We start from the raw sequence: 18,706 nt of genomic DNA on the forward strand, positions 1-18,706 counted from the left end.
AAAGGCTACTGCGTGGTTCCCGGGAGAAACGGCGGACGCGCGGACGGTCTTGCGACATTTGGAGGCTTTCAACCCCACGTTGCAGACATTGACTTGGCGTTTGCTGAATGTTAATGGGTCTCAGGTGGCGAACAGGGGTGACAAGAGTTTTCTTCTTGTCGCTCAAGTCCCTGAAAGTCAGGCGAGGGCTATAGAGGCCCTCGAATTTAAGCCTCACTATCACTTCGGGCGGATAACCTTTAAGGTAACTGTCCCTGATCGTGGCGGCACAAGCAATGTAGAGGAGGGAGAAGAGCAAACATAATTCACTGTTTGCAAGCTCTCCGCTATTCAGATTAACTTGCATCATAGCAAAGGCGCCTCATCAGTACTGACGAGGAGCATGGCTAAGTTGCACACAGGCATCTCACTAATCCAAGAACCATGGTTAGTAAGAGGTGTCATTAGGGGGCTTGGTGGGGCTGGTCTAGTTTGTTACAGGGACTGCAGAGCTGCCAAACCCAGAGCGTGCATTCTTACTAAGGGTGTCAACGCAACTCCACTATTGGATCTGTGTTCAGGGGACCTAATGGTGGTGGTAACTAACCTGGAGGGTATAGGTAAGACGGTCGTAGGATCGGCATATTTTCCATATGATAATAAAAATAATCCGCCAATTGAAGTTCGTAGGTTGGTGGACTACTGTATGGAAAAGGGACTTCCTCTGCTGCTGGGCTGCGATGCAAACTCACAACATACGGTGTGGGGGAGCTCAAAGGACAACCAGAGAGGACAGGAGCTACTGGAATATCTAATCGGAACGAATCTAGATATTCTCAACACGGGTTCGACCCCGACTTTTAGCAATGCGATTAGGCAGGAAGTGATTGATATCACTCTCTGCTCCAAAAGCATTGGAAATAAGGTAAGAAGATGGAAAGTTTCTAATGAACCTTCTCTTTCTGATCATTCACAGATAGTCTTCGAGGTGGAGTCTGCGGTCCGATCCAAAACTAAGTGGATTCGTAATCCCAGAAGGACGGATTGGGCTAGTTATATCTCAGAACTTCGAAGGTCACTTTCTGGTTTACCGGGTAAGATAAGAGATTATCAGACCCTGGATGAGGCGGCCAATGATTTTACAAAGGCTATTAAGGCAGCTTATGAAAGTAGCTGCAAAACCGATAAAAGTATTCTCGGGAAAAGAGGTGTGCTGGTGGAACGAGAGATTAGAACATCTCAGGAGAGAAACCAGGAGACTCTTTAAGCGTGCCAAGAAAAGGCGCACAACTAATGGTTGTTCTGATTTTACGAAAATGAGAGACGACTATAGAAATGAAGTAAGGAAAGCAAAACAAGACAGTTGGAATGCTTTCTGCTCTAGCATCGAAAAAGGGAAAGAGGCGGCCAGATTAGATAAGCTGCTCGCTAAGAACCCTGATGCAATTCTGGGCACTTTAATGTTGCCGGACGGGACTTTCTCTGAGTCGGACGATGGAACCTTGGCTTGGTCCAGGAACACTTCCCGGGCTTTTCGAGGTCTGGGGAGGGCGGATCCGATCCTGAGCCGCCAACAAACCTTTCGCAGGCTGATTACCGGTCGCGGAGGCAGTTGGCTAACAGGATTGTGACTGCCGAGAGGATCAGATGGGCCACGGAATCTTTCAGCCCTTACAAGTCTCCGGGTCCTGATGGCGTCTACCCTGTCCTCTTGCAAAGAGCGATAGATGAGGCTGTTGGACCATTGGTAAGGCTTGCTAGGGCGAGTCTGACTCTGGGATATGTCCCGATAGCGTGGAGGGGTACAAAAGTTGTATTCATACCTAAAGCGGGAAAGAACGGTTATACCTCACCGAAGGATTTCTGTCCTATTAGCCTTACATCCTTTATCCTAAAATTAGTTGAAAGGTTGGTGGATAGATATATTCGCAGTGAGATTTTGGAACAGTTCCCGCTACAAAAGGATCAATATGCGTATAGAGCGGGATGCTCTACGGAAACAGCTCTGGCTAGAGCAGTAGACCTAATTGATGGGCAACTGCAGAATCAGGGCGTTGCTGTGGGTGTTTTTGTGGACATAGAAGGAGCTTTTAGTCAGGCCTCTCCGGAATCCATAAAAAGAGCTATGACAGCTTTTAATATTCCTACAGGAGTGGTTGATTGGACATGTCATATGTTAAAAAAACAGGAACCTCTTATCAACTAAAGGAGACTCGGTCCTGAAAGGGACAGTCAACTCTGGATGCCCCCAAGGAGGTGTTCTTTCACCCTTGCTCTGGTCCTTGGTGGTGGATGAACTACTGAGAATTCTGACCGAAGCAGGATACCATGTAATTGGTTATGCGGATGACATTTTGTTAATCGTTCGCGGTCCCCACCTTGAAGTTATACTCGAAGTGGCCCAAAAGGCGTTAAACCAGGTAGATAAATGGTGTGAGAAGGTGGGTTTATCTGTAAATCTGGGGAAAACGGAAGCGGTTATCTTTACCAGACGGTACAAGTGGAAAGCCTCGTGCTCACTTACGCTGTCCGGAAAAGAGATCAAATACACAGAGCAGGCAAAATATCTAGGAGTAATCCTGGATAGCAAACTGCTTTGGAAAAAGCATTTAGAGGAAAAATGTAAGAAACTTACAGCTGCTCTTTGGCAATGTAGAAGGGCCATTGGTGGTAGCTGGGGTCTCAAACCGGATACACTATTGTGGATCTATAAAGCAATTCTGCTCCCTAGGCTGACCTATGCTTGTGTGGTCTGGTGGAGTAGAGTTGAGCTAAAAACAGCACAAACAGAATTGGAAAGGGTAAGCGGGATGGTACTTAGAGGCATAACGGGGGCGGTGCGTACAACTCCTACTGCTGCCCTTGGTGCCCTCTTGGGGCTAGAACCCTTACACCTTACAATTAAAGTAGCGGCGGTTAAGGCTGCCCTGCGGTTGAGTGGTCCTGTGGGCCGCAGGGAGGTGGGCAGATGGCGTCTCCCAAAGAAATTGGTGAGAATCCCCCTTCTAAGTATGATTAGGGACAGAACTGTCCCTTTGTACCTCTTCGACAAAAAGTATAGGATTAATATACCTAGTAGAGAAGATTGGATAAATGGACTGACAAGTATTCCAGCTGACTGTGAAGTCTGGTACACAGATGGATCAAAAGGCGGGAATGGAGTTGGTGCAGGAATCTATCATGTAACCTCCCAAGTGGGACACTCCTTTAAGTTGGGGACCACTGTTACTGTGTTACAAGCCGAAATTGTGGCAATATTTTATGGTGCTGTTGAAGCCTTGAAAAATTGTCACAACAAAGATATTTTTATCCTTTTGGATAGCAAGGCGGCCATTTTCTCCTTGAAACGATACGTATCAACATCACGGCTGGTCGGTGATTGTCATGAAGCACTTAACAAACTAGCTGAAACGAACCGCGTTACCCTCCTGTGGATCCCTGGTCACAGTGGATTCGCGGGAAACGATAGGGCGGATGAGCTAGCCAAAGAAGGGGCTAGAAAACAACTTATTAGACCTGAACCTCCCATTGGTGTTTCCAACAAATGCCTGACACTGGAAATTAAACAGTGGATAGCTGCGGAACACCAAAGGGAATGGCAGGTAACTAAGGGCTGTAGACAAGCCAAGGTACTCATGGGAAGTAGTATTAACCCTATGAGGAAAGCGGAATTCCGCAAATTAAATAGAAAAGAGGCAAAGATCATAACAGGGCTATTAACTGGCCATGGTGATCTGCGCTATCATAGGCACAAAATGGGGATCCTAGACGACCCGAAGTGCCGTAGGTGTGGAGAGGAATATGAAACCCCGATACACATCTTGTGTCACTGCCCTGCACTTGTGAAGGAGCGGGAACACATTACGGGCTACTTCTTTTTGGGGGAGACCGTTATTGCTACCAGAAACCTGGCTGAAGTCCTCCTGTTGTGGAAAGGACTTCGGATATAGGGGTGGTTATGGGGAACGTAAAGGGATTACCCAAGCTTTAGTGGCGTTGACCTGCAAGGTCCTAAGTCCACAACCCTCTTCCTAATAATAATAATAATTCAAATGATATTTATTGTTAGTAATATATTATTATTTATATGAAAATAATATAATTATTACAAATAATAACTTATTGTCATTAAATGTATATATACACATACATGAATTAAAATAATAACAATAATATTTATTATTATTAATAATAATTCATATATTCACATTATATTGAATAAACGTGAGAAACGAGTAAATTTGGGAATAGTGGAAGCAGTCTTGTTTCAGTCCTGCATTAGGCGTCTGCAGCATTGATTGAGCATTGGTGCCAATGCTGAATCAAGGCTCGCGCTGCAGTCTGGAATCGGTGTTACATTAAAGCTTCGATCATTCCTGCTCTCGCTGATTCACTCATGCTCAATCAATGTTGACCAATGCTCGGACAATCTTTATAAAGCCTGAACTCGGCGTCACTTCGCGCCTGGGAATTACCAGTTACTATGAAGTTTTTCTAGATTCTGGTCAGTAATTGACCAGAAAATCTGGCAAGTGATTGATTAGAAATGTAACGCGATGCTTTAGCAGTCACTGGTTAGATTATCTAGCCAGTGACTGGCAAGTAACTCACCAGTAACTGGACTCACAGTAACTGGCTCAAAATGTAGAATAAAATATAATTTTTTCCGGCTCTTTTTATTTTGTTCATAATTACATATTTATTTATATTTTTGTGTTTATTCAAATATTTAAGACTTATGAACAATTACTCTACCAATAACACTTAAATCTAAGAATGAAAAATTCGCACGCATGGGGGATCGAACAATAGACCCTGGAGACGCAACGCATGTGCGTTACCACGCAGCCACGGTGACTGGATAGCAACTTATCATAACTACAAGTTTAAGAACTGAAGAACTGGTCACTGATTGTGACCAGAATTTCTGGCCAGTGACTTGTCAGAAGTAATGATCAGAAATCGTGACCAGATAAACTGTTTAGTCACTTGTCAGAGACTTGCCGGCTTATCTTGTCAAAATTTAGAAAAATGTAAACTTTGGTAATGTGGCAGTGAAACGATCATAACTTTAATATAAAGTTACTTTAGATTTTTCTGCTTTTGACCGCATGGAACATAAAAATTATTTTTAATATCTGATTATAAATGATTGACTAAGAGTGTATTTTTATGGGACTGGTTCTTTTTTTCCCTTAGTAACTAGTCAGTTTCTGTGTCCGCAGTTTCCTTTTTTTTTATAGTGTCAAGATTTTCTGGCTAGAGATTTAGAAAAATCTAGAATAATTCTTTTAATAAGATTCGGCACGTTTTTCTGATCAGTGGCAGACCAGTTTTTCTAGGTGGAATCTTGAATAATTCTTCAAATCAGTGACTGGCCAGTGTCTGGAAAGAAATTCTTGTCACGATTATGATCAAATTTTCTGGTCAGTGACTTGACAAAAGGACTGTTCACAAAGGGGAATTGTTTTTATTTAGGACTGGCCAGATTGTCTTGGCAAGTAAAACTTGCTCTCGACTCTACAGCTACTGGAAGGAAACAAGTAATACTTGACAAATTTCTACCTGGGAAGTTCTGAGCCATACTTTGAAACATTGACCAACAACTAAAACACCATATTCTTTATGACCCTTTCCCGTACTACAAAATAATATGTATTACTGCTAAACTTTAGCAAACAATAACCGAAAACAAAAAAATACTTTTAAGCATTCAAAATTTACAATTTTCAATTATGGCCAACATCTACAAACCTTAAAATTTTTATATTTTGACTAAAGGGGCAAAATCTAGTGAACCATGGCCAACGGGAAAACTAGTTTGAACCCTCAAAATATCCATATTTTGACCATATCCGAAAATTAAGCAACCCAATGGGAAATAGCCATTAGTCTACCATTGGTGCATTAATGGCCCAATATTGGGAGCCATTGGTTTTCTCTAGGTTTATTATTGGCTCCCAATAATGGACCACTAATGGTAAAATCGTGGGATGTCCACGCCGATGCCAATAATTGGCAAAAAAAATGTTTATTAACTTTTATTAAATAATAAATTTATTTATTTAATAATTATTCTATTTATTATTATTTATTATTAAAAATATTAATTTTTTTAATTAATTATTTTATGGAAATGGCTATTATTTTCTATCACATCGAAATGTGAATAACCCTTTCGTTCAGAGTCTTAAAATGATTCACCTCACATCCATCAGTGCAAAAATAGGAGAGGACGGGCAGAATAAAATTCCACAAATATTCGTGAGAATGCTGCCTCCTTATATACTTTTGAAGTTTCATGTTAGTTGCGAGAGAGATTTAAGCAACACCTCCTATGGGCGTTGAGCGAACTACATACTTACCGCATGATAATTTCTGCAGCGCAGCGTCGGTAAGTATGTAGTTCTCTCAACGCTCCGAGGAGGTGTTGCTTAAATTTCTCTCGCAACTAACATGAAACTTGAAAAGTATATAAGGAGGCACATTCTCACGAATATTTGTGGAATTTTATTCTGCCCGTCCTCTCCTATTTTTGCACTGATGGATGTGAGGTAAATCATTTTTAGACTCTGAACGAAAGGGTTATTCACATTTCGATGTGATAGAAAATAATAACCATTTCTATAAAATAATAATTAAAAAAATTAATATTTTTAATAATAAATAAAATAATTATTAAATAAATAAATTTATTATTTAATAAAAGTTAATAAAAAATTTTTTTTTATAAATGGTTTTTTAATTATTGTCCCAATAATGGGCCAAAAATGGTTGCCAATTATTGGCATCGGCGTGGACATCCCACGATTTTACCATTAGTGGTCTATTATTGAGTGCCAATAATGGGACAATATTGGACTGTTGGCTCCCAATATTTGGGCCATTAATTAATGCGCCAATGGTCTTTTTCCCATTGGGAAACCATAGCCATCGAAAAATCAAAGTTTAAATCTGAAAATTTATATATGTTTTGCCTAATGGTCACAATTCAGGAAACTATGGCGAACGACAGAAATATTTACGAACCTGAAAATTTATATATTTTAATCAGGGTTAAAATCTAGAGAATCATGACTAACTATAAAAATATTTAAAATCATGAAAATTTAGGAGCTGGATTCTAGAACCGACTCTTCGCTCGGATCGTAAGCGCTAATACCAGTCGGGTAGCAGTGGGCGCCTTTGGGCCACTCACTGCCACCTGACTGGTATTGGCAGTCAAAAATATTTTAAACCCACAAAATTTATATACTTTTGATCATGGCCAAAATCTAGCAAACCATGGTCAGAGACAAAAATATTAGTTTAAAATCTGAAAATTTATATATTTGCTAATAGCAATAGTTTGCTAGAATTATGTAATTTTTCTGTTTCCACGCGGGTTCTAAGATACTTTTTTTTGCAGTCTTTGCGATAATTTCAAAGTGAACTGTAACTTTAACATTAATTTTGAAAATTTCTAATAAAAATAAGTACATACAGAAATCTCAATAAATGATTTTACAAAAAAGTACCCAAACAGACATTAAATTCTTTTACTTTCATTTCTTCGTGACATTCAAAAGAAAAAAAAGAAAATTATTTACAATATTAATTTTATTCTCCATCAGTTGAAAAAAATGATAATAATTTTTCACATCAAATGTCATTCCATTTTTTCACTTGAGTAGAAAATTACGAATCGTGACTTGATTTCCGTCATTAATTTTGCCAATCCATTATAAACTTGGTGCGCGTGTATGTAAAGTAATGAGTTTGTTTAATGTATATAAACTTTACATAAACCCCTTTTCTTACTGTTTTTCACTCCCCCCTCTTGTATATTTGTGTACACACACACACTGTATATGGGGTCTTCGACTTTAGACGATCGACACGAGCCCTAAACAGGCCGATGATTGGTCTCGCGCGGGTAACAGGAGTGCCCTCTGATAATGCACACGCTTTCGGGCTCGCCTTACTTGCACGATTGCAAAAACAAGCGACATGAAAAACTGCGGAAAGATAACACAAAAAGAGAGAAAGAGAGAAGTTTCTTCTTGTTTGTTAGTCTGTGCGAGAGAGAAGGATATAAAGTGTGGTCCGCAAGAGAGGACCGATCGATCGCGGTCTGCAGAACCGGAATTTTATGCAGTGGCGTAAAACACTAAATATCACCTGATTCTTATTTATCCAAAAATTTATTTGAATTTCACGGTGAGCTTGAACTAGTTTCAAATTAAAAAAATATGCGAAATAGGATTTTTTTGTGAATTCCACAACTGGTAGCTACCCTGAATATTTTACAATAAACAGAATTTAGAAATAAAAAATGTCATAAAGAATGTTCGTAATATTTTCATATGGTTGCACATTATTTATTTGCAAATAGTGAGCATATTTTGGGTTTAGGGTAAGTCCGGGGGAGATGGCTATAGTTTTTTTAAAGTACTGTAAAAATATATAAAAAATCGATTTATGTCTAAACTTTTATTGATAATTAACCATTGAACACTTAACTTTAAAGTAACAAAAAATAAAATAAAATATATTCATAAGAACAATCTCAAAATTTACATTTTGTAAAAAGTGCATTTGGCCATCTCTCCCGGAATGTCCGGGAGAGATGGCCAATACTTATAATTTTTTACTTTTAGCTTAAATTTAATTCGTTCAAATTACTTTTTTCTTATTCTGGTCACATTTTGAGCATTTATTATGGGATTCAGTGCAATTTTCATGTAGCCAAAAATTTTAAATACTGCACTGAATCCAATCTTTAATCAATGTCGTTTGATTGTAACTTTCGACTCAACCTACAAATAGATCTCCATCTCTTGTGTCAATTAAATGAATTATTTTTTTCTCAGACCTTTTTAATTTGTTTTTCTTTAATATTTCTTAAGTATGTAACATTAACATACAAATTTTAAATAAAAGTCATTAATGGACATCTCACCCTATAATACATGACAAAATTAAACATCAAAATATTAAATGAATAAAATAATTTTTCCTTTTATTTTTTGTTTACATCGAAGCGGAAGTTATGCACTACTCAATAAAACTTAAAATTAAAAAATATGTTATAAGATAACAATATAGAAATAAGATCTCTGAAATTTTTAAATTATTTTAGACCACATGCAAAAAAATGTAGAAGGATTACACTTACATTTTCATTATTTTTCAACAATTTGTTGTTTACATTTATTAGTAGTCACAAAAAGTGGAAGAATCACCTATAATAAGTGATATTTCTTTACAAAATCTGTATAATATTTGAACTGGCCATTTCTCCCATATGGCCATCTCCCCTGAACTTATCCTATAATAAAAAATTAAGCAAATTGGTATATATTAGGGGAAAAGGTTCGGTTGTGGGAATAGTTTCATTTTTGACTCATAATTTGTGTCCTTGTAGATATATGTATTTATATATATGTATTTAAAGCTAGGGACCTTAGCTAACTACTGATGAAGAAACTAAATTGATTCCATTGACTAGAAAAATTTTATTAAAAATTCAATAAAGTGGGCATTTTCCTAACAAAGAAACTTTTGATGATAATTTATTTTACAAGACCTTTTCCGAAAATAGAATTTTTCTGAAAAAATTGAATCTCCGAACTCTCATGGTGGGAGTCGAACACCACATCCACTCATTTCCGGTGAGGTGCTCTAACCAATTGAGCTACACGGGAGACAGAAATTCAATTTAATCAGAAACCTCTTGAAAGAAAGCGACATTGTATCGCCATCTGTTGTTATTTTTAATTGATTGATTATCTGTCGATAATTTTACATTCGGATTATATTATTTGATGATAATTTATTTTACAAGACCTTTTCCGAAAATAGAATTTTTCTGAAAAAATTGAAAAAAAAAAAAAAAAAATTGAAAATTTTTTCAGAAAAATTCTATTTTCGGAAAAGGTCTTGTAAAATAAATTATCATCAAATAATATAATCCGAATGTAAAATTATCGACAGATAATCAATCAATTAAAAATAACAACAGATGGCGATACAATGTCGCTTTCTTTCAAGAGGTTTCTGATTAAATTGAATTTCTGTCTCCCGTGTAGCTCAATTGGTTAGAGCACCTCACCGGAAATGAGTGGATGTGGTGTTCGACTCCCACCATGAGAGTTCGGAGATTCAATTTTTTCAGAAAAATTCTATTTTCGGAAAAGGTCTTGTAAAATAAATTATCATCAAATAATATAATCCGAATGTAAAATTATCGACAGATAATCAATCAATTAAATAGCTGACCAAAAATAACAACAGATGGCGATACAATGTCGCTTTCTTTCAAGAGGTTTCTGATTAAATTGAATTTCTGTCTCCCGTGTAGCTCAATTGGTTAGAGCACCTCACCGGAAATGAGTGGATGTGGTGTTCGACTCCCACCATGAGAGTTCGGAGATTCAATTTTTTCAGAAAAATTCTATTTTCGGAAAAGGTCTTGTAAAATAAATTATCATCAAATAATATAATCCGAATGTAAAATTATCGACAGATAATCAATCAAAGAAACTTTTGGTTCGGTTGTAGGCACTCTTGAAAAATCAAATAAAAATGCAAAAAAAATTAACTAAGTAACCATTCATTAACTACGTAAGGATGATTTTATCTAATTTTGACATTACTTCCTCCCCATGTAAGGACATATATAAGATTTTTAACACTGATCCTCAGCAGCACAGTTACTAGCTACAGACGACGCATAAAAATCAAAGTCTTGTTATAATAATTTCCGTTCTAAACTACGAAACTTTTAAAATTCATAAAACACTATTAAATGTTGTAAGGAATTACTTATGATTATATCGACTACGATATTTCACGATTTGTCAAGAATAAGAGTGGTGTCCACAACCGAATCAATTTAGGTGTTCACAACCAAACTTTACCATCATTTTGAAACATCATGAAAAAAAATTTGCTTGTAAACATGGTTGTGATACTTGGTATTCGAGCACAAAATATAACATATTTACTGTGCAAAAACGCATTGAACTTATCATTTTAATTAATTCACTTCGATTTGTTGAATATTTAACAATGTTTAAAAATACATTTTTGTTATATTCAACGTGTCAAAAAATTAATTTATATATATAGTAAAAAGCACAGTTGTCTAATCACTTTTGTATTTGCATCGATAACTATACGTTTGGTCATAACACACACGTGACATTTGTTAGATTAGAAAAATCTCTTTGCTGTCAAAAGTTCTGCAATGTATTTTTTATGAATGGAAAAGTATCATTAGTAACTTATTTATATAAAAATAGTATTTAGTTATAGAGATAAACAGTTGTAAGAGATGAGAAAAGTGTAAAAAAGTAACAATACTCGTGGGAGTCTAATCAATTTCTATAATTTTTGGGGAACATATTGAATTCTTAAAATCTAACATCACATTTATAATAATCGATCCCAAAAACCTGATATCTATATATTCAAGCGAATTTCTTAAGGATGTACGTGCACGACTTTCCCTGACAAAAATATAAACCTCAAAATGAGATATGTTTCATATGGGATATATTCATACTTCAGAAAAAAACTTTTTTTTGTTACTCTCACACACACTAGAAAAATTTTATATTCGTATATAAACTAATACTATATGTTATAACTGTCGTGTTGAAATCTGACAACTTCACAACTGTCAATAGCACGAATGTTATTGTTTTATGATTAGTTGGTTAGAATTAAAATATTCTTTATTAATGCAGAAAAATGTCAGTGCATGTAATTTATCGTTGAGAAGAAAATTTTTTAAAAAACCTTTTTCTATTTTACTTTTAATTTCATTACATTTATAACCATAAAATAATAAAAATATCAGTTTCTTTGTTCACAAGTTTCATATCGCAAGTAAAAGTGACGTTGCCGCTCTTCTTTCTTTGTTATTTAAAAAAGGTAACAGATCATAATTTTTTTACTATTTTCTAAAATTTGTTAATATATTTCCGGCAACATGGCATAATTTTTATTTGAAACGATTTGTGATATCCCCATGCACTTATTTTTTAAAAAACATGAATTTATTTGGATTTCTTTCAACATTTTTTTTCAATTAAAAGGATAAATTTTACATTTCTCCATAAGAATCAATGTTAAAAGTTTAAAATTTAAAATTCGTATTATTCAAAAAATCCGTAGTAGAGGAGAACGGGGCGAGGCAGCCAAGATGGCACATTTTGGTTTGCGAGGCAATTATTTAAATAGGTTTTTTCAATTTTAATATCGCGTTAGAAAGCTTGTCTTATTGGCTAAAAAATCGCCATAGAACATTTTGACGTAGGTTGCACTTAAAAATTTCTACAACCCTTTTCCCAAAGGACCACATTTTGGCATATTTGAAAAAACGTGGGGTGAGGCGGCCAACTATTTTAATATTTAAAAAAACATAACTTAAAGTTACAGTTAGTGAAACATAACAAGGTAGTTGTCCTTAACTTACTTTTATTTTGTTAGTAAACTTCAAAAATTTACGTTTAAATAATATTATAATAATAACATTAATTAAATTCAATTTAACATTTTAAGGAAATATAAATTTGTTATTCTTAAAAAATGGTTTATAAAATTCAATGTTAAGTTTAAAATGTATTGGAGTAGGAAAAAAAGAGAAAACATTTAGAAGAACCAATAAAATCAACACAAAAGGACGAAAAATTTAGTGTTGGCTGCCCACGAGTACTTTTTTAAGAAAACATCCACAAAACCCGTAATATTAAAAATATCGCAATTTCATTAACACCATCGTCTTCAGCACTAAATTCTGCATTAAAAATCACTTTACAAGAATTTTATTCGTGTAACTCTATTAACTAAAATCACCAAAATAACTCTTAGAAAAGTTACATCGAAAAAGTCTGTTTTCATATATGATACTGTCATTGCTAAACTGCTGCAGCAATAATGCCCATCTGTTAGCAACTAAAGTAAACTACCATAAGCAGTCTACATTATCAATAATGATAATAATAATGATGCGCATGATTTGAAAAAATTTTGCAGAAATAAGAAGCAATTGGCTGCCTCACCCCGTTTGCTGCCTCGCGCCGTTCTCCTCTAAACAGACACCAAACTTTGCAAGAAATTTTTTTTTACGTAAAACTTTTGATATGTAAAAAAAAAGTGTGTTTTCTAATTTCCAAAAAACGTGAACGTATATCCTTAAATTTGACATCAATTACTGATCCTGCAGCTACCCAAGAAACTAAAATACCCATGTAAACTGAAATTTAATTTGAGTTAGTGGTGGATTATTTTAATTTTTGTAGTGAAATACTCAGAGAAAAGTTACCAGTATTGGAATCCACAAAAATACCATATTGCAAATCTTTTTACTTAAATTTGGTTCAGGCTCACCGTGGTTACAAGATTTTTAAATTTTTGAACTATAATTTCAGTTATCTACAGAAACTTTTAATTTCATAGTTAAGAAAATGTATTATACTTAAAAACTTATTAACTGAAAGAATCCTTCGAATTTTTTGAGTAACTAGAAATTTGTTGTTTGTCAAGAAACTTTTTGGTTATTAAATATTCCAGATATTGTAAGTAATATTACAGCAAGCTTGTGTCAAGCTTGAAGTAAAAATTTTGGAAGCTCACCGCAAGATTGCTGCAGGCTTCAATGTCCCATCCATAAGGAAGTTTGTCCTGTAAGCCTGCAACAATATTGAGGTAAGATTGCTCTCTAAATCTAAATCAGTGAAATTCCTCTGAAGATCAGTGAAATTTGACTGAGAGTCGGTGACTCTAATTTCGCGATTTTAATCAGTGGAATTTCATCGAAATATTTCATTACAAATATTCCTAATATTTCAATGGAATATACACTGTAAAAAATTTAGGGAGTTAACGGACTCGGGAGTTAAATTTTTCGAGTTAAAAATCAACTCCAAAAGAGAGTTAATTTCTAACTCCCTTCATTCAACACCCGCGCGATTTATTTTTTCCATGGGGAGTTAGCATTTGGGTGTTAAATTTTAACTCTCTTTATTTAACTCCCCTGGCATTAACTCTCCAATGGGTGCGACTTTTATAGAATCCCCTGGGGAGTTAAAATTTAACTCCCTTTTTTTACAGTGTAAGGAATATTATTGACTAGGCTATTGGAGGACTGTAAACTTGATTTCGAATGGAAAATATTTTTTTTCTTCGAAAAATTTCATTTCAAATCGATTTGACTCATGAGAATATCCTCTTCTTTCTTTCTATATTCCTCGACAATCAACACTGATCTAATCGTCGTCGCGTCGGTGACTTAAATCGACTTCTAACTAGACATTACGTTTTATTGGCAGAATAAAAATAGTATGAAAGATTTCATTTGAAGATATCTTTAATCAAGGTTACCGAACGTCCTTCGAGGCATTTATGGCGCACTCTATCTCTAGCATTATCTCTCTAAGATCCAAGTCTTTAGATGGCCAAGAGGAGAGCGTTATCGATAAAAGGGGAGAGCCATTAGTTTACTCGTGGTATTATAGGGTCCACGTATAAAGGCGACTCGCTGCGGCAATGGCCAGTACTTGTCATGACCTTGGCAAGGTTACAGCATCTCTTAACTATATACACACACGTACGTAAATGTAGAAAGAAAGACCCATCCACCTTTACTCTGGGTGACTGTGTGTTGCCCTTATTATTATTATAAAGCACATTCGTTCTGATTTCACGAGGCCGCGGGTGCCATTCATTCCAGTGGTTGAAGATCACTCTTCTTAAGATGCTTCTTCCCCCTCCCTACCACCACGATTCTACGATTTTTTTGCGCCTGCCTTGTTACGGGTCCAGTATTCCTTTTTTTGACACACTGAAATCAAAACTCGTGGTTAGGACTCTATTGTATATATATATATATATATATATATATATATATATATATATATATATATATATTCTTCATTGTTTTTGTGTCAGAATTGCGGTGTCTTTGAAACTGGATTTTCCTTATTTGGTAAATTACAAGTTTTGTCCCTTCTTCCCGGAATTTCAACTTTGGATATATTTAATCCATTATTGTATTTTAGATGAATTGATTTAATCTCTGTGTAACTATACTAATCATCGTGTACGTTGACTATTCATGTCTCGCTACGGAGTGTCTGTAATTCAACCAAAAATCATAGAAAAGGTGTCGAATTTGTAAATTTCTAAAAAAATGAAAGAAAAGTCCAAGAACTTTTAAAACTTTCTAAATTTTTTTATTTGACTATTGGGTAAGGCTTACTGAAGTGTAACAGTAAAATTTCATATTTACTGTATTCAATTGACAACATTTGAAATGTAAACGTCATTATGGGTTTATTATACGGTTCAAAGGATTTTTTAAAAAAATTAAATTTCTCTGAGTTATAAACAATTGAAGTTTTTTACAGTGCTTAATTAAAAAATGCATATCTTGGAATATAATAAACGGATTTTAATGAAGCTTATATTTTTGTAAACCTTAAATACTGCACTTTCAATTAAAAAAATAAAAAAAAATTTTGGTTGAAAATTACTATTTGTTATTGAAAAATTAATTGTTTAATTGTAAAATAAACCATGTTCTCAACATTTTAGGAAGTTCGTTCAAATTACATTGCAAAGAGAATTTTATAACGATTCGATACCCGTTTTGAAATCTAATGACACTCAATTACGAAAAAAGTTATTGCATTTTTTCTACTGCGCGGTACGTCTCTCTACCGCGTGGCTGGTCAACCGCCGCACAATGGTTCAGAATTACAATTTAGTGTTCATAATCACCTACAGCCTACAATTTTTGATGAAATTTGACTTTCTTTTTTTCTAAATCTTCAGCGATAAATTCGCCAGATCGCCATTGAGCCGGAATTTCGAATTTAATTTCACAATATAGTTTATTTAAACAATTAAGTAAAAAATTTAACCTACAATTGCAATGTTTGTTAAATATTTTTGAAAAAAAATATTAAATTAACTATTTAAATATATTAACAATAACATGTATGTCCAAAGACACAAAACACATAATTAAAAATATTATTCCAATTGTTGTTAACAATAGTTTTAAACAAATACCTATAAATAATAAAAAAAGGAAATATTGCTTTTTTTGCTGCAATAATTTAAATAATGGTTTAAACAAAAGATAGAATAGAAAAATAATTGTGAATAATAATTATTATAAATAAATAAAATTAATTAATTAATTAAGAGCTTTTTATGTACATTAAAAAATGTTATAAAAATACATTGAGATAGGAAATAGTATTCACTTATCTTTAGATAAATAAACATTTAGTTAAATAGTTGTTTAAACAAATTATTGTTATTTATTTATTAATTTTTAATGTTTTTCTAAGGATAATTTGTTTAAATAATTATTAAAAATTTGGAGGATAACAAAGCAAAGTTTCCTCTACGAAAAAGCAGAAGTATGATACCTGAGATATAAAGAAGAAATTACGATCAATGCATATATATAACTAGTTAAAAGTAAATAAGTAACAATACAATACTATTTCCTATCTCAATGTATTTTTATAACATTTTTTAATGTACATAAAAAAACTCTTAATTAATTAATTAATTTTATTTATTTATAATAATTATTATTCACAATTATTTTTCTATTCTATCTTTTGTTTAAACCATTATTTAAATTATTGCAGCAAAAAAAGCAATATTTCCTTTTTTTATTATTTATAGGTATTTGTTTAAAACTATTGTTAACAACAATTGGAATAATATTTTTAATTATGTGTTTTGTGTCTTTGGACATACATGTTATTGTTAATATATTTAAATAGTTAATTTAATATTTTTTTTCAAAAATATTTAACAAACATTGCAATTGTAGGTTAAATTTTTTACTTAATTGTTTAAATAAACTATATTGTGAAATTAAATTCGAAATTCCGGCTCAATGGCGATCTGGCGAATTTATCGCTGAAGATTTAGAAAAAAAGAAAGTCAAATTTCATCAAAAATTGTAGGTTGTAGGTGATTATGAACACTAAATTGTAATTCTGAACCATTGTGCGGCGGTTGACCAGCCACGCGGTAGAGAGACGTACCGCGCAGTAGAAAAAATGCAATAACTTTTTTCGTAATTGAGTGTCATTAGATTTCAAAACGGGTATCGAATCGTTATAAAATTCTCTTTGCAATGTAATTTGAACGAACTTCCTAAAATGTTGAGAACATGGTTTATTTTACAATTAAACAATTAATTTTTCAATAACAAATAGTAATTTTCAACCAAAAATTTTTTTTATTTTTTTAATTGAAAGTGCAGTATTTAAGGCTATGTCCAAGTTGTGAAATGTAAACAAACTAAAAGGTTACTACACCAGCACTAAAAACGCAATTTTGCGACAGCCAGTTCTCCCACAAAAAATAACATTTTTACACTTTCTTTACGAAAATGGAAAATTAGATTATCAAAGTTTCCAAAAAAATCATTTTTGAATATAAGCAATAAAAAGCAATTAGTAAAATAACTAATTATAATGACCTGTAAAATGGCATTTTTGACGCATCGCGAAAAATAAACTGTTTGAGTATATCAACCGCACGGATGATGAAGAAGTTCCATGTCAGCGATTGGACCTTCAACATGTGGAAGGGTAAATTTTTCCCTTTCCTCCTTAAAATTACAAGAGAAAGGGTAAAATCTTCTTCATCGTCCGTGCGGTTGATATAGTCAAACACTTTAATTTTTCGCGACGTGAACTCTGTTGTCGCTGCGCGTGCGCAGACCGTACCAAGGTCGCAATGACATCACCATGCAAAAAGGCACATTTTGTTTTTGACTGAAACTCAGTGGTTTTCTCATTTTTTCAGTTATTCAAAGGTTAGTAACCAAATTCGATACTTTAGTTCGCCATTTCCATAAAGAAAATGTGAATTTATATTGATTTACGCAAATGCGAACAGCGAAAAAATGCCCCATTATAGACCGAATAGTGAAGCATTTTTTCGCGGTTCCCATTTGCGTAAATAAATATAAATTCATATTTTCTTTATGGAAATGGCGAACTAAAGTATCGAATTTGGTAACTACACCTTGCATAGCTGAAAAAATGAGAAAACCACTGAGATTCAGTCAAAAAAAATGTGCCTTTTTGCATGGCAATGTCATTGCGACCTTGGTACGGTCTGCGCACGCGCAGCGAGCAACAGAGTTCACTTCGCGAAAAATTAAACTGTTTGACTATATCAACCGCACGGACGATGAAGAAGTTTTTACCCTTTCTCTTGTAATTTCAAGGAGGAAAGGGAAAAATTTCCCTTTCCACATGTTGAAGGTCCAATCGCTGACATGAGACTTCTTCATCGTCAGTGCGGTTGATATACTCAAACAGTTTATTTTTCGCGACGCGTCAAAAATGACATTTTACAGCTCATTATAATTAGTTATTTTACTAATTGCTTTTTATTGCTTATATTCAAAAATGATTTTTTTGGAAACTTTGATACTCTAATTTTCCATTTTCGTAAAGAAAGTGTAAAAATGTTATTTTTTGTGGGAGAATTGGCTGTCGCAAAATTGCGTTTTTAGTGCTGGTGTAGTAACCTTTTAGTTTGTTTACATTTCACAACTTGGACATAGCCTTAAGGTTTACAAAAATATAAGCTTCATTAAAATCCGTTTATTATATTCCAAGATATGCATTTTTTAATTAAGCACTGTAAAAAACTTCAATTGTTTATAACTCAGAGAAATTTAATTTTTTTAAAA

At 34.0% G+C, this 18,706-nt stretch overlaps 1 protein-coding gene across 1 annotated transcript; it reads left to right on the forward strand.

Annotated features, from left to right (window-relative positions):
- The first annotated feature begins 382 nt into the window (after positions 1-382).
- On the forward strand, positions 383-1,246 carry LOC122499952. Its single transcript, XM_043608557.1, has one exon. The coding sequence runs from the start codon at positions 383-385 to the stop codon at positions 1,244-1,246; it is 864 nt and encodes a 287-aa protein (XP_043464492.1).
- The last annotated feature ends 17,460 nt before the right edge of the window (positions 1,247-18,706 follow it).

Source organism: Leptopilina heterotoma, unplaced genomic scaffold (assembly GCF_015476425.1).
Source record: "Leptopilina heterotoma isolate Lh14 unplaced genomic scaffold, ASM1547642v1 Lhet_18, whole genome shotgun sequence".
Lineage (NCBI taxonomy): Eukaryota > Metazoa > Arthropoda > Insecta > Hymenoptera > Figitidae > Leptopilina > Leptopilina heterotoma.

Bases quoted from the DNA above. Each gene is read 5' to 3' on its own strand.
- LOC122499952 (XM_043608557.1), top strand. From the start codon at position 383: ATGGCTAAGTTGCACACAGGCATCTCACTAATCCAAGAACCATGGTTA.